This window comes from Pelophylax lessonae, assembly GCF_965119305.1.
Source record: "Pelophylax lessonae genome assembly, chromosome: 5".
Taxonomy (NCBI): Eukaryota; Metazoa; Chordata; class Amphibia; order Anura; family Ranidae; genus Pelophylax; species Pelophylax lessonae.
Window position 1 is genome coordinate 81,305,666 of NC_138772.1, and position 26,254 is coordinate 81,331,919.

At 39.8% G+C, this 26,254-nt stretch overlaps 1 protein-coding gene across 1 annotated transcript in view; it reads right to left on the reverse strand.

Annotated features, from left to right (window-relative positions):
• Positions 1-26,254, reverse strand: part of ODAD2 (outer dynein arm docking complex subunit 2) — a 215,893-nt gene that overhangs the window by 85,509 nt on the left and 104,130 nt on the right. Inside the window, exons 14-17 of the mRNA XM_082259693.1 lie at positions 23,942-24,052; positions 18,456-18,610; positions 16,434-16,676; positions 8,916-9,030 (exon numbers count right to left, since the gene is read on the reverse strand). Coding sequence (XP_082115819.1) covers positions 8,916-9,030; positions 16,434-16,676; positions 18,456-18,610; positions 23,942-24,052 — 624 coding nt within the window. The remainder of the gene's footprint in view (positions 1-8,915; positions 9,031-16,433; positions 16,677-18,455; positions 18,611-23,941; positions 24,053-26,254) is intronic.

The following is a 26,254-nucleotide window of genomic DNA, read 5'->3' on the forward strand; positions in this document are numbered from 1 at the left end:
TAATTACAGCAATCTGTAAAATATTGCCTTCCTCAAGCATTGCAATTAAATATACAGTAAACTGTGGGCATGTTATAGCTAATAATATAAAACAGCACTGAAACTCAATTTCAATTATTTACTGATGATTTAAGGGGTGTAATATCTATTAAACAAAATGCCATCTAAACACAATCTCTATATAGCTAGCAGTAGTTCGTCACATTCAGACTGAGTTCTGTAATGTTAAAGATGTTTCATAGTTTATCCAAGCCACTTCTTTAGTTCAAATGAGTGTCAGGAAGATATCCCAGCATTTATAGCCACACATTAAGACACCTTTGAATTACCATGGAATGTGTAGATGTTGATTGTTCAATAACAGGTTCGGAGGTGTATAAGTTGTGGAACTACCCAGTTCTAGTTACATAATCCCATCCGTGGTGTCATGACGGCTTCAAAAGTATTAGTTCCTTTATTTACATGGCTTCAGGTATGAATTGTCAAGATATCAGGGTAGAGATGTTAAAACAGCATTATATGTGGGAGACAGGTGCTCCAGGTCCCCACTACTATACAGACATGTTTTTTTTTTTGCATTTTTATGTAGATGGCCTCTTTCACATCTATGAACCAGTTGTCCTCTTTGTTCAATTATTCAGATGCAATAAGTGTCATAAAGACATTGAGGTATCTTCATGACACTCATTGGAACTGAAAAAGTGACTTGGATAAGTTACCAAAGCACCTTCAATATTGCAGAATAAGTCCAGATGAATGTGACAAACTACTACTAGAAGCAGTATATACCATGGCCTGGATATATGAAAATGGGGTGCATTTACTAAAGGCAAATAGGCTGTTCACTTTGCAAGAGCAGTTGGACTTTGCAAAGAAACTAGCCCCAGATATTAGTGAATGTGGTAAAGTTTCCTTGTTCAAAAATTTTATTGAGGATAAAGAAGTATCAAACAAGAATAAACAGTGGTACAGAATATAGTACAATATGCGGTGTAAGTCTGAAGGCACCATTGTCGTAGATAATTCAACAGCGTGTTACAGCCATAATATGGAAGTAAGGTGTTTTGCAAAAGTACCAACAAAAACCATGTATAATTGGAGTATGGAATAACAATTAGGTTGTAAATGTCGTAGGGGAGATAAAAACGGTGCTATCGTCTCCCATGGAAAATGTTAAACACAAGGGCCGTTGCTATTTGGCATCCCAATGGGGGACAATGCCAAAGGGCACAAGGAGTCTGGGAGACCGTGGTATATATGAAGGGTGGAAGGCAAGTGAGACTGGCCTGGAGGCGAGAAGAGGGAAGTGGAACAAAGAGGGGAAGAGAGAGAAAAACAAAAGGGGTGGGGGGGATGGGGGGGGGGGAGATAGGAGGAGGGGAAACCGTTTCACTATGTAAAGAATACCCAATTATGTGCAAGGAAAATAAAAAACAGCATTTTTGCTTGCACATGACTGGATGAAGAAAGTCAGCAGAGACTCACCTCAATTACTAAGCTTTGGGATAAATTTCCTTGCAAAGTTAACAGTCTGTTTTTTTCTAATAATCTTTTTTTTATTAAATATATATATATATAGAGTGATTCTGTTAAAAAAAAAAAATCATATTTAGATAGCCTTCCCATTTTAATCCAGTTCCATGAGGTTGCTCTGACAATCTCCTCCCTTCATGTTGTTCCTGACTGTTTTGCACTGGTAGACAGGTGGCCAAGGTCAAATTAGACAATACCAAAAAGAGTAAATGTAAAGGCATCAAACAGGATATTGCAACAGGAAGTTCAGTGAGTTTATAGGATAGGTTCACCTTTTGGTCCATATTTAGCATGTAACACTTCGTCGCTTCATGTTCTCCTCACTTTTACTACTATTTAACCTTCTTTATGCTTCTATGCCTGTACTAGGATGGTGCATTGTTTGCATCTCATGCACCCATGAAGCTTACAGGAGAGGCAAGCATTATACTCCAGAAGAAGACAGGATGATGGCTGGGTTTTTTGTCCGGCTGGTTTGTAGTGGAAAATGGCCAACCTGATATAGACTCCATAGTCAATCCTGTGAAGAACAATGTCTGACCCTTCTGTTTTAGTGTTCGGAGAGTTGGAAAAGTAAACACAGCATTGGCTCCAAACCAGCTAGACAGTTGTAAACCAACTCTTAGTTTTTATAGAGTACTAGGGATAAGTGAAAATGAGTTTTTGCTTTGCTGAAAGCTTGACTAAAATCAGGACATTCTGGCGAAATATAACAATTTTTATGAAATACATTGGAGACAATGGTGGTTTTAAAGGATGCAATGTGCTTTAAATGGCTACTGAGGGTTAGGAAAGCTCCTTTCAACAATCCTGGAATTATTCTTGTTGTAAAAAAAACAGCCGCTTGTTAGCTGGAAAATGATGCTGGATATTGTAAGAACCGAGAAAGGGAACCTTTCCTAAACTTTCCCACAAATGAAAACATTTTATTTTTACTTTTAAACATTGTTTCTTATTTTATTCACCTAACTGGTGACATTTTTTTCTTTTTAGGTTCACATTAAGTGCACTAAGAAAGAAATACAGTGACAGCTGTAAGTGACATAGTTTTATAAACAAATCCAGTTAATTGACATTAAAGATGAGCTGGGTTTGGTCCGAACTCAGTCAAAACCCAGTTCAGCAAAATCTGTAGGAAGTTGTAACATGATTGCTTCCCCATTGGCATAATTAGCTGCAGCTGGGGTATTCCCTGCGCTACAGCTGCACATAAACAAAGGAGTAGGGATGCCCATGACATTAGTGACCTAATACGGCCACATGGCCATATAAGGTCAAAAATACTGACCAAATAATTCTACTTATCTCTACAGAGAACATTTATAATAAAAGGCTAAACTCGAGGCATAAATAAAAAAAACACGAAGCAGTGCTGTATTCAATAATACATCCTTAAATGTACAATTTAAGTACTTTTTGCAGCCTCTGTACAGCCAGAGAGGTGGAAGGAGAAGCAGCACAAGGAGCCAATCAGCTTATCAGTGGTGCTTTTGGTTCACTCTCCTGCTGTAGAGTGGGGGTAGGGAGGAAACGTGAAGGTGAAACTGCATTTCCATTTGGGGGGGGGGGCACTGGAAGGACTGTATTCTACCCCATCTCCACTGGCAGGATCTCATTTGCTATCAACAGAACTTTCAACATCTCTAATGGTACACACCAGGGCTGCCCTTTTTATTGAACCTCCTGTTCCCAGAGTACGCCTTAATGCTAATATCCATTACTATCAAGGACTCGCAGTAAGAAATTTCCCTTTTTGTGGATGAGGTTCTATTATCCCTCACCAAACCTCACATTTCCTCACATAAATGCAATTTTCCATTTAAATGGCAAGCAGACTCTATCAAATATCTTGAACCTTTTATCATGTCTTCTTATCGTACTTTATATCAACATAATTTTTCTCTTTTGTTTGCTAGAATCCACTAGAATCTTTTGAAATGGGATTCCTATGCCATTTTTTTAGGTAGGGAAGATGATCTCTTTTGAAATAACAATTTTGTTGAAATTGCTATATCATTGCTACTATACAGTGTCAATCGATGTATAAGTTAATTTAGCACCACAAAAGACCAAGAATAGGTTGCAAAAGATTTCAAGCTCATGCTACCCAAGGGGGTTTCCCAATCCCCAATTAACTTGGGTATTATTATGCAGCTCACCTTCATCAACTAATTGCCCCGAGATATCACCCTGGGCATGTTAGACTCAACTTACATTAGCACTTTTTTCCCCCTGCCCACCTAAGTAATTTATTGGGGTTTCCTAGGTCACCTTCTCCACTTGTACTGAACACTATGCAGTTCTCACATAATGTATGATCCTATTGTGTTAAGAACAACCCTTTCAATTTGCACCCCAGTAGCAGGTAACTCGGGGGTTTCCAAGTACTGTAGTATGGATTCTACCTGTAGCACCCTCCTAGTCAGGTGCTAGGTAGAGAGTGTAGTTTTGGCTCTGTCTGCTTATCAGAAGAGCAGCAGGCAAAATCTATATGCACTCTGCTTAACAGAGAGAAGGATCTGTAGCTAGGTCTGCTCTGTGTGCCCAAGGTGTGATTTATCTGGTCTCAGGGAGTGTCCCCAGCTGATCCAATGGGGAGGCACGTTGGATGCTGGAGAAAACCTGACCAATGGCACACAGGCTTTTTTGGTACTGACCCAGGGATTGGCACAGACAGTTGGTCTCAGTGACTTATGGTGCAGGGTATAAAAAGCCACAGGCACATGAGGTAGAGGTCTTTGGGTGGAAAGCCAGGTCCCAGAAGGAGGGTTGCAGCTGCCTTCTCTTCTGCAGCAGTTGGTAGTGGTCACAGGCAGTCGGCCTGGTGAACCAGTGGTGTGAGGCTGAACCCAGAGGTCCAGGAGACCTGGAGGAGTTGGGGCACTGGAGAATATGGAAAAACAGTATCGTGAGTACAGAGGAATTTGCCCAGGGGTCTTCCCAGGAAGGGGACCACTCCGGAGTGTAGAGTCAGTGGACGGGTGTCAGCTAGCACAGAGTGAAAGGGAGTACTGGGGGAGTACCCTGAAGAGAAACACTACTAGGAACACTTATTTCATCTTTATTCAAGTGGCAGGATGAATTAGCGGCCTTGCCACATTCTCAAGTTAGAAGTCCTCTGAATGTGAATAGTTAACAGTTGGAGTATCCCACTCATCCCTTCTCACATCCCAATTTAAATAAAACAACAAAAACAACAACCCCTGGACTGATCATTGACTGAGCCAATACCTTAACCACTTTGCCACTGAGTACCGTAGTACTACTGAGGCAAAGTGGCTCGTTATCATCTGACGACATAGACCTACGTCGTCAGACACTCCCCCTTGTGGGTGGCGCTCGCGCGCCGCCGGAGGCTCGCTCCCGCTGTATTCAGTCACAGCGGGAGTCGGCCCAGGGGAGGAGCAGCGGCGATCTCTGCCCCGATCGTGTAAACACAAGCGGGCGGATCTCCCAAGTGACAGGGAGTGACAGATCGGAGTGTTCAGCATAGCTGAACACTCCGATCTGTCCCTGGCTCACACAGTCACCTCCCCCCCCCACACGTCAGTAAGCACCAGGCATACATTAACCCCTCCCTCTCCAATAAAATTAACCCCTTCCCTGCCAGTGTCATTTTTACAGTAACAGTGCATATATATAGCACTGATTACTGCAGTAATGTCACTGGTACCCCCAAAAGTGTCAAAAATGTCAGTCAAGGGTCCGATCTGTCCGCCGCAATGTCGCAGTCCCGCAAAAAAAATCGCAGATCGCCGCCATTACGCGTTAAAAAAAAAAAACACCAAAAATTACAGAAATCTTTCCCTTTGTTAGTAAACGCAATAACTTTTGCGCAAACCAATCAAAATACGCTTATTGTGAATTTTTTTACCAAACATAGGTAGCATAAAACAAATTGGCCAAAAATTTAAAAAAATTTAGATTTTTACATTTTTTTGGGGGGAATTTCATATAAAAAAATGTGAAAAATATTGTTGTTTTTTCAAAATTTACGCTCTTTTTTTGTTTATAGCACAAAAAGTAAAAATCGCACAGGTGATCAAATACCACCAAAAGAAAGCTCTGTTTGTGGGAAAAAAAGGACGTAAATTTCATTTGGGTATGGTGTCGCACGACCGCGCAATTGTCAGTTAAAGTCGCACAGCGCCGAATCGCAAAAAGTGGCTCAGACGTGAGACAGCAAAATGCTCTAGTGGTAAAGTGGTTAAAGTACTGAGATTTCTGCAAGCAGTTGCTACGGGTAACCCAGGGGAAGCCTAAAACTGTAATATCCAGCAGTCCTCTAGGGGGCAGTGCTACATACCTATTGCCTACACTGGGGATTTCATGGTGTATATTTTGTGATAAATGTGCTCAATCCTGTCTTTTATTCTCTTTTGGACTATGATTATCTTTTAAAAAAAAAAACGCGCTCTGGGGGAATGAATGGACTTTCCTATATCTACATTTCCATCATTACCTACTGTCAGTCATCACAGGTTTGAAATTCCCTTGACCTACCTTTCAGATCTATGTTTGCATGGTTCTATACAAAAATGATTGAATTTTCAGATCTATAGACATCCTATATCATCAACAGACTCTACTACTCATTCTCTTCCTCGTCCAGTGTTGGACCTTTGAAAAAAGAAGTTCTGCTCTCACCTTTTACCAGAGGACTGGCCAGATATATGAGAAAATGACACTTTCACTTCCATCTGTACTATGGGAGAACATTTACAAAATCATGATGAACTGGTATATGATGTGGAGGCTACCATAGGGGGTTACTTACTAAAACTGGAGAGTGCAAAATCTGGTGCATCTTTGCATAGAAATCAATCAGCTTCCAGGTTATATTGCCAAAGCTTGACTAAAAAGGCTGAAGTTAGAAGCTGATTGGCTACCATCCACAGCTGCACCAGATTCAGAGTGTACCAGTTTTAGTAAATCTACCCCATTGTGTCTATCCTGACACATCCAAAGTCAGAGACACTGTAGTCAAGATGGTTCGCTGAGCCACACCTTTTGTTTTTGTCCCCATAGCCCAAGATAGTACTGATTCTAGTAAAGGAGATGTCAGGCCTCCAGACACCTCAAGATCCATATATTTCTGTACTGGGTAAACAATTCTGTGGTGGTAGGTCGCCCGCACAAAGGCTATAAAATCATATCCTTACTGCAGCTAGATGTGAAATCTCACATTATTAAATTATCAGTGTAGGATATTAATATTTGAAATAAATGTGGCATTGTAAGTAGAGATAATACAAGGTTGTCTTGCTGTCCTATAATTCCATAGAAGAAAAACGGCACTAGTTTGGGACTTCTCCAGAGCCTCTTCTTTTAGGCAATCCCTAAAATTTCTTCAGGCATGCTCATCCTACAATAACAACTGAATTTTTCTTTTTCGTCAACAGCTCACCCCACATAGTTATTATTGTTTGCATCACTTGCTCTTCCCTTTAGATTGCAAGCTCTCCAGAGATGGACCATCCTAGCCCTCTTGTCTAAAATTGTATTATAACTGTACTATCTCCCTTTATTTTGTAAAGTACTGAACAAACTGTTGGTGGTATATAAATTCTGTATAATAATACAAATAATTACATGACAGTGAATTAACTGACCTGTGCTGATCATATAAACTGAAATTAAAGAAGCTAAATAGGTATTGAATTGAATATAGTTAAGAGTTCCTCTTAACTTTACACTGAAATATTTTATATACAGTATATTATATATTTAAAATATATAGGCCCTATGACTAAGCCCCTGGTGACCGAGGCGAAATGCATTAGGGCGTATGGTTTGGTGGAGTCATGTAGAATGAGGCTGCTCCTTATCATTTATTCACCTGGGCTGGTCATGAGTAGCGGAGATCCTTTCCTCTTTACTTTTACTAGCCCTCTGGATTGGTATCAGGACAAGCCAGCACCTCATGCTCTGGGACACAGGGATATGTTTTCACCTCTACTTTGAGCAGCCCCAGAAGCAATATAACAGGTCGCAGTGAAATATTTGATTTGTATGCTTACAGCACATTTAGGCAATAGGCTAAAGGAAAAGCAAGCAAAAAGCATTTGTAAGAGTTTGTGAGTAGCCTAATGTATATTTGTGATAATGTGCAAGTAGATTGCTTTATATAGTAGTATGGGTTAAATGGTGTATGAATATAGTGTTGCACACACGCTACCTTGTCAGCTTCTGCCCAATATAAATTAAATAGATATTGTTATTGTTAAAGTCTTATTGCCTTTTTAACCAAAAAAAAAAAAAAAAAAAACAATTGAAAATTCAGTACTAGTGAACTGCACATACAGGTTATATATGTAACATAATTTCCGTGCATTTTCTTTTTTCCTAGATATTTTGTAATTATATTTATCCATTTTTACATTGATTTACTTTGCTTTGTCCCACTGACCCTCCCTACTTAAACAGTACCAATTAATACAGAATAAACTGGCTACCAGTCACCTTAAAGTATAACTAAAGGCAAAACTTTTTTTTTGGGGGGGGGGGGGGTTTGGGGGGAAATTTGGATAATGGACAGGGATTAGAACATCTATTCGGTTTTTATTGCCGTGTGCTACACCATTAGGTGGCTTCACCCTCCCTATTTGCCTTGTTTAACATCATCATTGAAAGTGAAAGTAAAAAAGTCAAGGAAAATCCTACAATGGGGGTGCTAGTTCTGGTGACCTGGTGGTCCCCATGCATTCCCTTAATTTGCATGGATTTTCTCACTTCCTGTTTTGGCTATGGGACAGGAAGTAATGAGAAATCGCCCCAATAGAACACAGATGGCAAAAAAAAAAATGTGACGGGTTATAACCCTTCCTTAATCCAAAAATTTTTTTTTCCTATAGTTCTACTTTAACCTGATCATGACCACCATCATGCACAATGCACTTCCAACCCCCAGTATATGTAGTCTGAATAGTGATTATTTTTTTATGCTGCATTCAGCCAACATAATACCAGAACAAGAGAAAAAATAAAACATGATCATATAAAAGCATAGAAGGAATCAATGTTATAACATATATGTTATATAAAATATAAATAAAATAAATGAGCTTGTCAACAACACTTTTAAATTATTTCATAGGTAGTTAATACATTGTGCACTACTTAACTGTACAAGCTATAGCTATCTTATTAGTTGGAAAGCGGATATTGATTTTTATTTTTCTCTGTTGAGTTCTCTATAGCGCATAAAATATTAATGATTGTGCATTTCATATCAGAAAGAAAAATGCAGCCTGGCAAAAAGCATCTTAAAATAGTTTAAGGACTGTAGTGTTATATGAATCATACTTATTTTCCACTAGTAAGCAAGCAATCTGAGAAGTAGGAAAGTAAAACAGGCTGTCTGGATTATAACGTGTTCTCACCTTTGCATTCTCGATACACGGACAGATGGCCCATGCTGCACTTGCCTGAACATCTGGATGAGGGTTTTTCAGCAGCGACCACAGCAAACGTACTCCATCTAAGCGGTCAATTACCCTGCCGTGCAGTCAGGCATTGAAGAAATAAACATTAATTAGAGAAGTAGAAACATAGACCCCAACCTTAAAGAATCACGCATATCCGACTAAGAAATATTATAAAATTGGTATGTATCTGATTATTTAATATTGAGTATTCACTCGAAAAGTAAAATGTTATAGGATAAATCCTGTTACATGACAAATATGTGTAATGTAAGGTTATCTAGACTGTAATGGAGCAGCGGTAGGGTTGTCTTTTGGGGTATCTTATCAATGTTTGTAGAATTTGTAATATTTATGCCTATCTGCATTACTTTGTACAGCACTATGGGATATGTTGGTGCTTTAACCACTTTACCACCGGAGGATTTTCCTGCTAAAAGACCAGGGGTTATTTTGCGATTTTTTACTGCGTGACTTTAACGGACAATCGCGCGGTCGTGCGACGCTGTACCTAAACGAATTTCACGTCCTTTTTTTCCCACAAACAGAGCTTTCTTTTGGTGGTATTTGATCACCTGTGCGATTTTTTGATCACGCGCTATAAACAAAAAAAGAGCGTAATTTTTGCAAAAACAACAATATTTTTCACTTTTTTTTATATGAAATTCCCCCAAAAAAAAATGTAAAAATCAAAATTTTTTAAAATTTTCGGCCAATTTGTTTTACGCTACCTATGTTTGGTAAAAAAAATCGCAAAAAGCGTATTTTGATTGGTTTGCGCAAAAGTTATCGCGTTTACTAACAAAGGGAAAGATTTTTGTCATTTTTGGTGTTTTTTTTTTTAACGAGTAATGGCGGCGATCTGCGATTTTTTTTGCGGTACTGCGACATTGCGGCGGACAGATCGGACCCTTGACTGACATTTTTGACACTTTTGGGGGTACCAGTGACATTACTGCAGTAATCAGTGCTATATATATGCACTGTTACTGCAAAAATTACACTGGCAGGGAAGGGGTTAACAGTATTGGACAGGGAGGGGTTAAGTGTGTCCTAGGGGCGTGATTCTAACTGTGTAGGGACATGGCTACTAGTGTAAAAACAAAGATCAACAGTTCTACATAGTAGAACTGTTTGATCTTCACTTTTACACAGGGAGAACTGACAGGTGGCTTGTTTACACAAGCCGCTCTGTCTTTCTCCCGCTGTAGCGGCGATCGTAGTGTGACCGGCGGACATCGGGTCCGCCAGTCACACTCCCGCACTCCTCCGTGAACGAGCCGAGGCGGGCGCGCGCCTCGGCGGGCGCGCGCCCGCCCGCTATTGGCTCTGGAAGGAGTGACAGGCGAGCGACGTAGACCTACGTCACTCTGCCTGGCCGGGGCCGACTGCCGCAGTAAATATACTGTGCGCAGTCGGCAAGCGGTTAAAAATCACTAATACTAATATTATCTAGGTTGTAAGCTTGTATAGGCAGGACTCTCTCTTTTGTTGTATTTTCTAATCAATATTAGTACTATTTGTGTTTTTCATGCTTATTTATATTACATCATACATCACCATGCGATATAATTGTGCTATAAGAACCACTAACACCAATACTACTACTATTGCTAATAATAATAATTTTTTTTAAATTAAAGACTGGTTAACTTTGATTGCCCAAAGGCCACTCTACAGTATATAAATGACCTAATTACATAAAGCAAATTTTTGTTTTTAGTAACAGAGATTTCAGTAGCATAAATCCAAAACTTTACAATTTCATTACATATAATAGAAGATTTTTTGTTTGTCGATTTAGTGCCATTAGCTTAATACTATCATCTCATTTGTAACACAAAAGCTTATTTAATAGGACAACAAAGCAACCTGCAAAGTACAGCGTACGACCAGTAATTATCAAATTCTTTAAACCATTAATTTAATGCCAGTCCTCAGTTACCTCCAGCTTCATTTTATCATGTTTTTAGAATATCCCTAAAGAGAATGTTTGGTACATTTATTTAGATAAGTGTGTAAAAGAGATTAGTCTGACGTAGGTAATCTTATCATTATGCACTAATGTTTTTGAAATCTTGTATCTAAAGTGGGGTACACACTAGTAGAAAATCTGCAGAAAATTCCCATCCGAGGTAAAATCGTACGATTTTCGGCTAGTGTGTACGCAACTTTCAGCAGCCGATGCCGACATTTTCAACGAAAAAAAACGGAGGGACAAACACCAAAATTTTTATCGTCTGTCCCCAGCATGACTAATTTTTGTTTAATGTGTATGCAGTACGTCCGCGAAAAATCGGATACGAAAGACCGCTCGTGATCTAAAGTTGCTGACGACCCGGAAGTCTAGGTACAAACGTCCCAAAAAAAAAATCGGACAAGAAATTTCGTGAACATTATACACTGTCAACTAAAATCGGTTATGACCGCTGAGCATGAGAGAGAAAAATCGGAGAATATTTCGTCAAATTTTCGTCAAGTGTGTACGAGCCTTTAGAATAGCCTGTAATGTGTTATACTGCTTCATTTTACAATACAAATCTAGGAATTGATTGACAAATAATGCACACCTTGTGTGGCTATCTATAACCGCTCTTTAAGTGACCCTGTCATCATTCAAAATATTTTCAAGCAAACCATAGACAGTATATATTCCCCCACCTGCTGCCGAGAACTCCACTCTGATACTGAGCAATCTTATGCTGAAGTCTTCTGGGTAATTAACACTATAAGCAGTGTCTATCTCCTGGGTCCCTCACAGCTTTCACTGGTTCCTCCTGCTGACCTTCATGTCACTACTGTGTCAGGAAATGGGGCGAGGTCAGAGGACAGAACTAGTGAGAGCTGCAGGGGACCAAGGAGATTGACATTGCCAGAAGGGTTGGTTTCTTAGCAGACTTGAGCAGAAAATTTCTCAGTATTTGGGTTAAGTTTGGTGACTTTTTTTAAGGTATGACTTGCTTGAAAATATTTAATATAGTGAACGGATCACTTTAAACAATCTATTTTCCCTCTAGTGGCTAATATATAAATCTCTGCATTTAATACAATAACAAAAATAATAAAGAGCAAGCATATAAAAGTGTAAAAGTTACATGAAAATTAAGTTATGGTATATATAAAAAAAAAACAAAAAACAAATATTTGTTTGCTTGAACTAAACTATACTTTCCTTATCTTTTACAGGGGTTACTGGATCAGTAGTCACTACATCTTTTTTTCGCGAAGAAAAATCTTCAAACTTTTTTTTTTTTTTTTTTTGAAATACGGAAAGAATTCAGTTGTCCACATCCTCCATGCTTAACCTTGGAGTAAACAGAGGTTTTCCTTTTCTATCTAATGGTGTTGAGCACAGTTATCTAAAAGCCAAAGACCCAAGGCTAAAGGGCTGCTACTCGTCTAAGGCTCCATGTACATGGGACGTTGTTAAAAGTCCCTTTAAATGCTGGAATTTTTAGGACGTTTGAAACGTCCGTTCGGTCGCGTTTGTACCCGCGATTAGCGGGCGTTTAGCAGCGTTTGCGGGCGTTTGCGTTTAGAAGTGTTCCTAGAGGTCAAAAAAATGATTCCCCTTTAAAATGGAAAAACGCGAACGCTAAACGTGGGTCATCGCGTTCAGACACGTTTGTGCGTTTGAAACGCCGGGAAACACACGTTCGAACGCAAATAATTGCGTTCTAAAAACAGTCCCTGAACGCAACTGCCTGCAAATGACTGTAAACGACCTGGTGTACATGGACAGATAAGATAAAATGTAGATGGGTTCAGGGGCTTCTGAAAAAAACGCCCAACTGCTTCTAAACGGCCATTTCAAGCGTCCCGTGTACATGGAGCCTAAAACTACACTGGTTTTAGGTTATATGATTAAAGCGGAGTTCCGGCCTCGGGGTCAATTTGAGCTAAAAATACCCCCGGAACAGTCAGGGCTAGTACATTCCATAATGGATAGCCTCTGAACTGTCCCGGGTCGCACTTACCTGTAAGAAGAAATACTTACCTTGAAAACTTCTTCTCCAGCGCTGCCATCTTCGTGTCCTCTTCCGTGACATCAGAGTCCCACAATGCACTGCACCGGCCCCGCTCGTCACTTCCGGTGCAGGCGCAGCATCCCTGCACAGCTCCTGGGCATGCCCAGAAGCTGTTTAGCAGTGAATGCCGTGCCTGCACCGGAAGTGACGAGCGGGGCCGGTGCAGGCACATTGATTCCTGGGAGCGATGACGTTCAGCTCCCAGGAATCATCGCAAACCGGAAGTGATGGCGCGGCCGCAGAGGGAGGAAGTGGAAGGAAGGTGAGTATATTTTCTTCTATAATAAGGTAAGTGACCAAAAAAAAAAAAAAATGGCCAGTATCCATTTCTTTTTCAGTTTGCCCTCAGCAAGCGGATGGCCCAAAATCTATTTTATCGTTTTTGAGGCCGGAACTCCGCTTTAAAATACTGTTTACTGGAATTCTTTAAAAAAAAAGCAAGACGCTGTTTTTCATTTTCACTAGGAATTGGAAAAGCTCTACACTTGCCCCTTCTGCTACTGAATGGCTGGGGTGTGGAACTTAGTAACTAATTTTAGTTCACTTTTTAATGTGTTTCAGATTTCAAATAACAAACTGCCAAGAAAACTTAGCCTACTTTTAAAACCAATTTTTGCAAAGTGCCTACGAATGCACTTTTAAAAAATTCCATACATTAATGTGCTATAATGCTGCTGTGATTGGGTGGTGAGCTAGCAAGGAGGGGCATAACTTTGAAGCTGAATCTCAAGTTGACTGAAGCTGAATCTCAAGTTGAGACCTTCATTGTACATTGGGGGCTCCTTTGGTGCACAGTAAAGAGATGAGAAAAACAGCACTTGTAGACATTTTATGGTGCCTAAACTTCACCAATGTTATTTAGAAGAATGCTAAAATGCAGGACACAAATTGTAGTCTGAGATGCAGAATAAGAGCAATTTTATGGATGGTCCGCACTGAAAACTAAGGCCACATCCAGTGAAAAAAACATTTCAAAGACAGAACTTAACAACCATAGACAGTCTCTGGAAATCAGGAACACTTTGCAGTGACACCTTTACATTCGTATCGGTAAATACTATTATTAGCTGTCTTACATAATGGTAAGTTATATTTTGGGCATACTAGTCCTATACAAATCTAAATCAACTTATCCTTTCCAGAGAGATTTTAATGAAATCCAAACATACGCCAGCATAAGGGCTCAGTCATGGTGTAACAAGCAAGTAACTTTCCAACACAAATATTTATTGCAGGACATTATTACTAGAAAAGGATGTGAGTGTTTTCTAAATAACATTTTTGAATGCAGTTTTCTCGCGGACTGTCAGTGATGTCCACAGCGCATTGCGGAGAAGGAAAAGCATCTGTGATACTGATACAGCTTTAAATGTCTGTAGCACAGTGCATTCTTTGTTGGGAACATATAATGTTTAACTTGTTTTCCATGTGCCGCCTGCTAACATGACGGCTTTAAATACTGCTTTATAATTACTTAAACACACTCTAATCAAACTATCTTCAGGAGGAGCTGAAGAATGAATTATCATCAGAGTGATCACGGCACCATCTGTCTTGTGTTTATACATCAATCAGAAAGAGGATCATAACTTTACTTCAGGCTCCTCAGAGATCTTTACACTGAGCAATGGGCCAGACTAAACCTAATATCCCCTTACAAGCCTATCTTTGTGTGGGGACACTGTAAGGCTAAATCTTATAAAGATATGAAGTCAGCTTAAAAGACTTTAGCGCAAAATGAACAAGAGAATTTTATCTGCTACTGAGAACTTATAGACTTAACCTTTACAAATTTTTCAATCAACTTTTATGACTTTTTTTTTGTCTTTCTTTGGATCAGCTGTAGGTTTAGGGTGCTGAGGATGCATTTATTTATTTTTGTCTTTTGATTACACTCAATGGACATGTGTCTTTTTTTCAACCTGATTTACTATGCAACTATGTAAATATTAAAAAGCCAAAGAGTGTTCATTACAGATTGGTATGTGTTTAAAAAAATTAATACAAATCATACACGGATATGTAATTGCTTTAAAGTGGAGTTCCACCTCCCCCTCCAAAAATTAAAAGTCAGCAGCTACACTGCTGAGTTTTAATATTAGGACACTTACCTGTCCTGGAGTCCAGTGATGTCGGCACCGCAGGTGATGTTTCCATCGGCTGTCGGGTGCTGCCGCCGCCATTGCTGGAAAGGGAACCCGGCAGTGAAGCCTTGCGGCTTCACGGGTGGGTCCCTACTGTGCATGTGCGAAGCGCGCTGCGCATTCCTATTGGATCAGCAGAGGGGGAAGGAGGAGGGAGCCAAACTTCCGAGGGATGACGCCGCTGCGCCGTATCCCGGAAGTGGGGAAGGGTACCTGTCAAAAACAGGTACCCGTTCCCCCCTCCCCCTGAAAGGTGCCAAATGTGGCACCGGAGGGGGGGGAAGCAAATGAGTGGAAGTTCCACTTTTGGGTGGAACTCCGCTTTAAGTAGTTATTATGAGGTTAATTTGCTAAAGGAAAATTGGTTGTGCAGTTGCACTCTGCAAGTGTAGTTTCTCCAGAGCTTACTAAATGAGTTAAAGCTTCACATGCAAGGAAAATAAAAAACTGCATTTTTGCTTGCATGCGATTGGTTGATGGAAGCAAGCAGAGCTTCCCCTCATTTTCTATGCCCTGGAGCAACTGCATTTTTAGAGTGCACAGTCTGCTTGTCTTTAGTAAATTAAACCCATTGAGGAAGAAGATCCAAAGCCAAGTTAACGCCCAATGTTGAACTTTTGCAAACGTTTTATAGCTGTCTGTGTCCCTGTTGGGGAGATTTCCTCCTACTGGCAGTCCTTCTTACAGGGTGAGGAATATGAAATGATGGGAAATCTCTCCAAACAAAATAAAGACAGCAGTACTTGATTTCATTATATTGGAGAAGTTAGAATGTATATTATGTTCACTTTAAAGCTAAACTCAAGGCAGATATAAAATACACTCTTGATCGTAACTCTGTATTTATTAATACATTATTAAATGTATTAATTCATGTAAGTATCTAAATTAGACTTGGCATCTACCTCTTGCAATCCTCCTTTACAGCAATATTCAGATTACGGGAGGGAGAAGCACCAAAAGGCACCAATTAGCTGGACTGTAGTGCGTATGTGCTCACAAGAAACATGCCACAAAAAGGAGAGAGTAGAGAGACAGACAAGAAGTTCATCAGTGTGCTGCTTCTTTTTTTACTGTCCAGTCACAGGTTGTGGGAAGGACAAGACCTGCAAGTGTAACTTAACTGCTGAGGAGAAAAATCAGGTCCCTCGCCCTGCAAATACTGTGTGGAAGATATTAGTAAATCTCAGGACTGGATAGACAGAAATACAAATCCTCTGGCAGGTAAACAGCTCCCATATGTAGCTTGTGTGTGTTTAGATATTTGCTTAAAGTTAAAGCTTATACCGAGTCTTGATACTCACGCCATATTATCTGGCTCTGATGCACACGCTCCTACAGCTTTGGTGACATTCACCAGCAATGCTTGATTAGTGCTGGTAAGTAAGTTGACCAGTGGATTGATGCCCCCACATTTACGAATAATGGCTCGGTTAGCCGGCTCCTGGGCACATTCTCCCAATGCACCCACAACATTAATAAGGACTTCTTCTGGCTGGTCTGTCAGAAGGCTGACCAGGGTTTCAATTACTTTGAATTCTTGAAACCTTTAAAATAAATTCACAAAAATAAATGGTAATGTTATATTATTATAGTTAAATATAGCTATAGTCTTTAAACAGTAACACCTTGAAATGCAGGCATTAAAAGTAAAAAGTAAAATTTTTATGTGCATGGCAACCAGCTTAGCTGTCATAATAGATGTCTTATGTTGACTTTCGTAATGGTTGTTGTGGGTTACTGTACTTTGCAGACTGCTCTTTTCTTTTCTAAAACTTCAGGATAAAAATCACTAATGTTAATCAAATCAGTAATGAAAAGGTATATAAAGCCCCGTACACACGCGTTGAAAATTGGCAGGGAATTTTCGGCCAACGTCCGATCTGCCGATTTTCGGCTTGTTAGTATGATGCTTCCGACAACCGACTACGACTTTTCGGCCGAAAAAAATCTGGTGTGCAGACTATAAAATTTTTGTTGGCCATCAACACAACAGCTGATTTTCGTGCAGTCAGTACAGATTTCGACAGGGAAAAATCTGATGAGCAAGTCTGGGCATGCTCAGTGAAGAAAGAACACAAAGAAAGCAACCCAACACATGACATCACTTCTGAAGTAGAATTTTGTTGGGCGAGAAAGTTCGTGTGCAGTCTAGGCACATTCCAACCAACAAAACACAACTCTGGACAAAAGACGGACGATCGGTCGGCCAATAATCGTTGCGTGTGTACGGGACTTAAGGCTGTGCGCAATTTATTAAGTTACAGCAGCAGGAATTGAATGTAGCATAAATTTTAACAGCAGCTCAAAGCAATTTCATCTAATGAAGGTAAGGTAAAGGGAGGAGGACCGAGGGCTTGACCATTTTGCATTATGTGTAATGGCTATTACGCTTTCTTTAATTCTCAGAAGGGTTGAATTTCCTTCTACATAGCCAAAATTGTATGTATTACTTTTTCATTAAACTTCTAAACATCACATTCAAAAAGATAAACATATGTCTTTATTGCTGAATTTTGTATTTTTCTAGAGTTCCCTTTAAAATGAGTTCTTTATCCAGAGGAACCCTGTAGAGCTTCTATCTGAGCAAGGGCAAGAACAGTCTGGTGATTCAGGTCTCTCTATGTTCCTCAGACATAAAACATTAAAATATTGGCTCTTCGGGGAATGGACTTCTGTGAATATAGACTTCCAACACCCAGAATAAAGAGCCATAAAAACAAGCACAATATGATGCTGTAAATCTTCAGGGCGTAAACTGATTTGTCTAAGTACGGATTACCTTTTTATCTGTAATATACCACGCCATCCATCAGCAGCGGCAGGCCAATTAGATGACATCTCTGCTAAGCTTTACAGCAGATGAAGTAGCAGACCATATATTTTCCTTAGCTAATGTGTAGGCTAGCAATAAGTTATGTGAAGATTTGATGACTGGAGATATTTGATTGTTCTGGCTCTTTCGCCAACAGCTGCTTATCACCGAGACTGATCTTTAAATGATTCCCTCTGAGACGGTTTGATGTATATAAGTGCTCCTGAAAGGTGCTTATTGTGTCAATCTGATCTTTGCCGTCTAGGCACTTGTTCCTCAAGCCAAAGACCTAATTTCGGCTCCCTGTTACTTTCATTACTCACCGATCTTGTCCTCTTCTTCTGAACGAAATCCCTCACCCTGTCCCTGACCTTCTTTCAACTCCACCAGCTGGCCAGCAATGGCCCAAAACGGCTTTTAAATCGAACATTATCACTGTCTGGGATTTAGATAATGCAAAACACACATCGGCTATGTTAAAAAAAAGACAAAATCAAAATGTTACTCATACTTTGTCACATTATCCCGGCTGATGGAACACTTCCAGATGGCACCAGTCACTGCCGCTAATAGCTCCTTATTGTCAAACTTGTTAAGCAGCATGGCTAAGGGCTGCAGCCCTCCATATTGTCTCACCAGATCCCGGGTCTCCTCATCCTCCGCACACTGTACATCACAAACAAAAAGAAATTTGAGAAAGATTCCCCATCTCATACACAGCATTAATTTTCCAGAAAACTTTATCAGTTTTAGTGTTTGCGAATCAGCTGCCTAAGTAATAAGATTCGCAGGCTTCGGTAATATGAATTGCCTTATGGAGTGGGAATTGGTGATTATGGCTTGCCTGTGGCTTCTGTAGTACTGCCAATGCATCTCTGTTCATGTTATCCATTTCATAATACTTGAACATTTAATATGACATCAATTACAAAAATAAAATAGCTGCTGCCACTTGAATTATAAGAGACAAAGTGGATGACTTACACAAAGAAGAATGCTGGCAGCAATCATAATCATAAAAACTGATGTCATAAACAATACCCAGGCAGTAAGGAGGGTAAAGACTAAGGGAGCAAAGCAATAAAATAAATAGAGAAACCCAGACAAACACCGGGTACGCTGAAACGCCTTGGAAAAAAAAAAATTTTTGTCGTCACTTAAACCACAACATATGTAAGTTGCAAAATCAAATAAAACATAATGTGCGGACATCATTATGGGGATCGTTGGAGGAGACAAAATGAAAGAGTGGCATGCCAAATGAGGTGAAGAAAAAAAAGTTTAATTTCAACAAACACTTTGGCTTGGATCTGAAATGCTGGTATAACTAAAACACCATTATATTTCACTGTGCTGCCTTTATCCTGCTTGTACATTTGGACAATCTCAAGTGTATTACAGTGCTGTTCATCTCTCTCTTTGGGGCATTAATACTAGCCATGGTTAGGCTAAACTAGGAAGTTAGACAGTTACAGATGTTTTCTTTCCATCAAATAAAGACTGAACAAAGCAATGTATTCCACTGGCAGTTTTATTCTTTTTTTTTTTTAATTTTTAAATATACCTCTACCTTTAGCCTGGGTTCACACTTGTGCGGTGTGGAACACCACATATGCTTTGGTTAGGAATTGCAATGCATTCCTATTCAAATCACATGCGATTCTTTGCAGTACAGTTTGAGCACATTTATTTTGTATGGGCTCAATTCGCACCGCACCACACAAAAAAGTTGCAGCCCCGGTTCACATATATGTGGTGCCGGAAACACAGTGAATCCTGAGCGTGTCCCAAACCACATTGAAATGGCACTCTGTTTAAGCAATCTGCCACTGGTGTCAATGGTAAACTAATGACAACTCAAAACAGGTCACAAAAAGCAGGGCGATTGCAAGAACCAGATCGCATAGGTTTGAACCCATGTGATCTGGTTCTGGTGCGGCAAAGAAAAAGATGCCTGCACCTTTTTTGTGCAGTGTGAATTGAGACTATACAAAATGAATGGGCTCAAATCGCACTGCAAAGAATCGTATGTGATTTGAATAAGAATGAGGTGCACTTCCTATCCGAATTGGATGCCTGGGCCTGAGTTCACAATTGTGCTTTACGCACAAATGTAAACTCAGGCTAAGGCATCTTTTCTTTTTTTGCAGCAGAAGCAAAAGCACCAATATTGGATGGTATGGGTGTTCACACCCCTGCCATCCGATTCTTGCAATCACACTGCGTTCTGCGACCTGTTTTGGGGCTTCATGTTTTTTAACATGGACACCGGTGGCAGAACACATGAACAGAGTGCAATTTCAATGCAGTGTCGGAAACACTCAGGATTCGCTGCATTTCCCACACTGCATATATGTGAACTGGGGCTAAAGTGACTCTGTCAGAGGTTCAATAACATTATATAGACACTGCACTGAAAAGAAAGCAGCTTTATATATACTTTTTTGTTGACCCATTTGTTAAAACTTTACACTTTCGCAGAGCTCCTGTCACTGAACCGACTCCACACTTCCAAATGCATGCCCCTGCTTGCTGCTAGGGTTCCTCCCATCGACCCCTGCTTCATTATTGCGTCCTGCAATGAGTAGGGGTCAGCAAAAGTAACCACAGAGGGACTAGCTGTTAGAAAGAGGTGACCTGGCAATGCTGTTATCCCTTCTGCCCAACTTTTAATATTATTTCTAATACTAGAGCAAGAGTATTTTCACCTCTCCAGTTGAGGTCTCCATAATAGGAAGTAACTGAAAATCTAGGAGTGAGAGTGGCGCACCCTTGTAATGGCCAAGACAGATGTCAACCAAAATAATTTGGCCACTCAGGAGAGAGAGGGGGCGGGGACAGATCTCGGCTCCATGTCTGAAAAGAAACAGGGAGCTGTGACTTGGCTCGGGTGCCCCCATAGCAAGCTGCCTGCTGTGGGGGCACTCAATAGGTGGAAGGGGCCAGGAGAGCCGAAGAGGGACCCGAGAAGAGGAGGATCCAGGCTGCTCTGTGCAAACCCAACTGGTAGGTATAACATGTTTGTTATTTAAAAAAAAACAAGACTTTACAATTACTTTAACTTATCAGTTACTGGTGGATTTTACTTTTTTATATAAAAGGACAAGACTTTGCACTGCATGAAAACACTAAACAAAATCTATTATATCAACATTGTTGTAATGTATTTATGAATAAACCCTGGCACCACTGTTTTGCAATCCATTCACAGAGGAACCATTGTCCACATTCCTGAAACAGAGTGTGGCCTGGTTGATAGCTGGATCATGCCAATTACACTGGCAGAGTGTACAGAAGGATGCTGGCAAGTTAGGTAGTACATATGATAATAACTGAAAACAAATAGTTTCACTTAAAATATTACTAAACCCACAATGGTAAAATCAGTCTTTATTTGCAGTAAAGCATGCAAGTTATGCTCACTGTGGAACCTGAGGAGTTAATCCTCCACATGGTGTAAAAAGGCAGTTTGATCCTGTCCTCTCTGATTCTCCTCTTATATTACTGTCCCCAATCTATCTCCTAGCCTTTGGGGCACTCTGCACATGCTCAGTTTAGTGTGTATTGCTAGAGAGTTTTTCTTTTCTTGGGAGGGTGCATGTGATCAGCACAGGGCCAATCAGCACAGGACCAGACAGTGGGCCAGGGGTCCTGCAGACTCACAGGACTGTCAAAATAGAAGGAAAACTCCTCCTACAAGCTTTAACCAGACACTGATAGAAGTCATAAGACTGCTATATACTGCTGATGATAAAAGATATTTAGCAGTTTATATTCACTAAAATAATTGCATTTCCACGTTCTGTGTACTGTGGGAGACCAGATATAGTGATTGCAGGGTCATGGATTTAATTACACTTTAAGCAGAATCATTTTAATACAGTCTAAAAATCGATACAATAAAACACAATAATTGTTTGTTAAGTTGCGCTAAGTGTGATAAATGGAGATGTAAAGTCCATAAAGTCCCAATAGTAAATGATGATGACAAAATCCTAGATGTAATCCTGGACCAGACTCCCTTAAGGGTATAGGCTTACCAGATTCAGGTAAGAGAAAAGCAGATGCTCAATGAATCTTGTCACCTTGATAGAAGATCCAGGCCCACGTGAGCGGTAGACTCAATGGTCATTGGATCATGAAAAAAATGTAAAATACGCAATAGCGTAAAACCCAACAAATAGGTAAATATCACCAATGTGACTTGAGAATAACGTGTGTAAAAATTAGACCACCACCAAAGATTCTTATTATCAGTGGACAAGTGTATATTAAAGAAAATGGTGTGTGTTAAATACCCCTTACCAAATATAAATAAGGGTAGGTGTATATAAACCAATAAATAATTCCAGCTGAAGTTGCCTCTTACCAGACGACAATAATGGATGTGCCAAAGTGAAAAAAACAATGATGAAAGATAGGTGTAAAACCATCACCAGCTAGATGAGCCTCTTACCATGTGAACGAAATCAAAAATGTGTAAAATCAGATTCCAATAAGACACCAAGATTCAGTACCGAAAAGGAACCAGTAGGGGTCACCTCTTACCAGATCTTTAGATCAACCACGCTTGTATGATATTAATTGGTTGGGGGTCCGACAACAGACTCGAGCAACTGATCCTCAGATGTTCCCAATGTTCACCATTCAAAAAGAGAGAGAGAGGCTCCCATAGCGTAAAACAGTAAAATTTATTCCAAAAATAAAAGCAAGAACACTCACAAAAACCAGGATGGAATGAGCAATTGTATACAGCCGCCGGCCGAACGGCTTCGCTCGCCCGCACTCTCTGGTCGCGATCGGATGACGTCAGTACGCCGTGCCCTGACGACGTTTCGTCACAGATGACGTTTTCACCTTTGAAAACGTCATCTGTGACGAAACGTCGTCAGGGCACGGCGTACTGACGTCATCCGATCGCGACCAGAGAGTGCGGGCGAGCGAAGCCGTTCGGCCGGCGGCTGTATACAATTGCTCATTCCATCCTGGTTTTTGTGAGTGTTCTTGCTTTTATTTTTGGAATAAATTTTACTGTTTTACGCTATGGGAGCCTCTCTCTCTCTTTTTGAATGGTGAACATTGGGAACATCTGAGGATCAGTTGCTCGAGTCTGTTGTCGGACCCCCAACCAATTAATATCATACAAGCGTGGTTGATCTAAAGATCTGGTAAGAGGTGACCCCTACTGGTTCCTTTTCGGTACTGAATCTTGGTGTCTTATTGGAATCTGATTTTACACATTTTTGATTTCGTTCACATGGTAAGAGGCTCATCTAGCTGGTGATGGTTTTACACCTATCTTTCATCATTGTTTTTTTTCACTTTGGCACATCCATTATTGTCGTCTGGTAAGAGGCAACTTCAGCTGGAATTATTTATTGGTTTATATACACCTACCCTTATTTATATTTGGTAAGGGGTATTTAACACACACCATTTTCTTTAATATACACTTGTCCACTGATAATAAGAATCTTTGGTGGTGGTCTAATTTTTACACACGTTATTCTCAAGTCACATTGGTGATATTTACCTATTTGTTGGGTTTTACGCTATTGCGTATTTTACATTTTTTTCATGATCCAATGACCATTGAGTCTACCGCTCACGTGGGCCTGGATCTTCTATCAAGGTGACAAGATTCATTGAGCATCTGCTTTTCTCTTACCTGAATCTGGTAAGCCTATACCCTTAAGGGAGTCTGGTCCAGGATTACATCTAGGATTTTGTCATCATCATTTACTATTGGGACTTTATGGACTTTACATCTCCATTTATCACACTTAGCGCAACTTAATTTACAAATATTCTACAGGGTGTGGTCACACTTGAAGTTGCTGCTGTTCAATATTATTTTCTTTAAGCGCGGTTAATCCCCCTCTATATACTAAAACACAATAATGTTCTTTTCTCCATCAAAGTTGTATTTAGGCAAAGATAGATAGCATTCTGACTGCAGAATGATAAACAGCAGAAAATAATGTAATAAAGAAGTACCTTAAAGATAGCACTAGCACAATGCATCTGTAGCTCTTGGTTTTCACTGTTCAAGTTTTTTACTAAATCTTCAATCATTTTCTCTGTCTTAATCGCAAGCCTGTAACTTGGCTGAAAAATAGGTAGAGAATGTGAAATAAATAAATTGATAAATAAAGAAAAATATCCCTTCTTGACTTGTATATGCAATTTATAAAGAAGAGTGTAATCTCCTCACCAAGCACAGGACATGCTATCTCATTGCTCATTTAAAGGATATGTGAACCCTAAAAAAGAACCTGTGACAGTGTCAGAAATCTTTTGAGCTGATAACTTTCTGGGCTTTCTGTCTGTGCTGATATCAGCTACATTGTTCTTAGCTGTCTCTGAGGACTACAGAACCATACCCCTTTGTTATGGAGAAAAGCAGAGGGATAGAGTCCTTTACTACTTCTTCGTGTTTCTGATGTCCTGATACAGTTGCTGGTTTTGGGTTTAGATATACTTTAAAGTAAACCTATGATATATCTAACATAAATGGTAGGTATTTGGTGCTGAACCCCTAGACAGGTGTAATTCCACAGAGTCACATGGAACTCACATGGAACCAATAGATGGAAGTGCCTTTGTACTGAACGGATATATTGCATAGAGCAACCCAAAAAAAAAGCCTCAGGATAGAACCAAAACAATTTTGGAAGTGCTCCTTCTCTTTCTTCTGACTTAGTCAACATAGTCAAGCTGACACAAAGATGGCCACACATCTTCCAATCTGATTTTAACACCTTTAGGTAGCATCAAGTAATACCTTATATACAATAAATGGGTTGTTGGGGTTGTTCCTCACACTACATATTTGTTAGTAATGCTAAAGGAAATTGCACAGATATAAGAGAGGTTTAAGAGAGGTTTATCTTGGTGAAGGGCATGCCAAAACTCTGAAGCTGAAAAGTGATATTTCCATGTTAAGATCAGAGATTTCTGGAGCACCCATGTCTTACATAAGCTTTATTATTAAAGATATGAAACAGTAATTAAGTGCTTCCAATATACCCACTAGCATCAAACTACAATGATAGTTAGTGACCCACCCTCCAATTAATTCTATATCCTCCATTTAAATTGGAATATGCATTAAAATCTGCTAATTAAGGCCCTTGCTATCCATCCATCCTGGTACTTGCTGTGACTCCTTTCTAGACACGGCCCTGATAGTTTACTTTTAAACCATGTTTACAAACTGTATAATGTAATTGGCAATTCTTTCTTTGGCCAAATGTTGTGGCCCCTGACATTGTTAAATGTATTCTCCATTAAAATATAAATTAAAAAAAAAAACAGACATTGAACAGATTTACCTAGAAGCAAATTGATCCTGAGTATATGGCAAACATGCATATTACAGCTCTAGGATTAAGCCCACTAGAGGATGAAACGTGTTAAAGAAAGATAGTCAGTGGAGTATTTTGTCCATTTGTTTAAAAAAAGTTACTACAAGGCAGTACAGATTAGGGGAGTGAGGCCTGATATTCTATGAACTGGAACTATACATGGCAATGGAGGGGACCAAAAGCAGGCGTCATACCTGCACAATGGTTGGCTTGGCTGCTTGTTTTAGGCAGGGGAATGGAGTTAATAAAGGATTGAACCACCAAAGAAAATATCCTCAAAGACCCACTTTTCACTAATTAAGCAATATGATAAGGGGAGTCACCAGTGCTATATTAAATCACAAAACAATTGCATAAAAACCTGGTTTAGACTTAACCCTAGTTAGTTTGGTTAAGCTGCTTTGAGAAAGAAGGCATCTTGTGGTGTTTTTGATTAAATGATTTTTTTTTTTTTGTACTAACTAGGTTAACTAGAGTTAAGTCTAAACCAGGTTTTAATAGATGATTACCATATGACAAAATAATGCACACTTGGAGGTTACCTTTAAAAAGTTGCATAAAAATGGTCAGTTTTTTATGTAAAAATTATCAATTAAAAATCGCAAAGCCAGATGCATCCTGGAAGTCACACATGACTTCACTCCCTCCCACCTACAAAGATTTTGTGTAGGTCCTTTAATGTGATTGAAAGCCTCTATGATCAATATGGAGGAGTTAAAGGTTGGAGGGAGTGGGACCAAGCCCAACCTTTACAGGAAAATTAGGATCTTCATAAAACTTCAGCTGCCAAGAGAGGAATCCCTTTAGTCAGAGCGTAAACAGGGTTGAAGACTGTTTCCTCACTAAAGAGTAGGAGACCTGGTGTGGTGCCCTTTGTAAAAGGTAAATAGCAACCAATTTTGGGATGACATTAAGCTAATGCTGTCACACAAAAGGAAGGGGT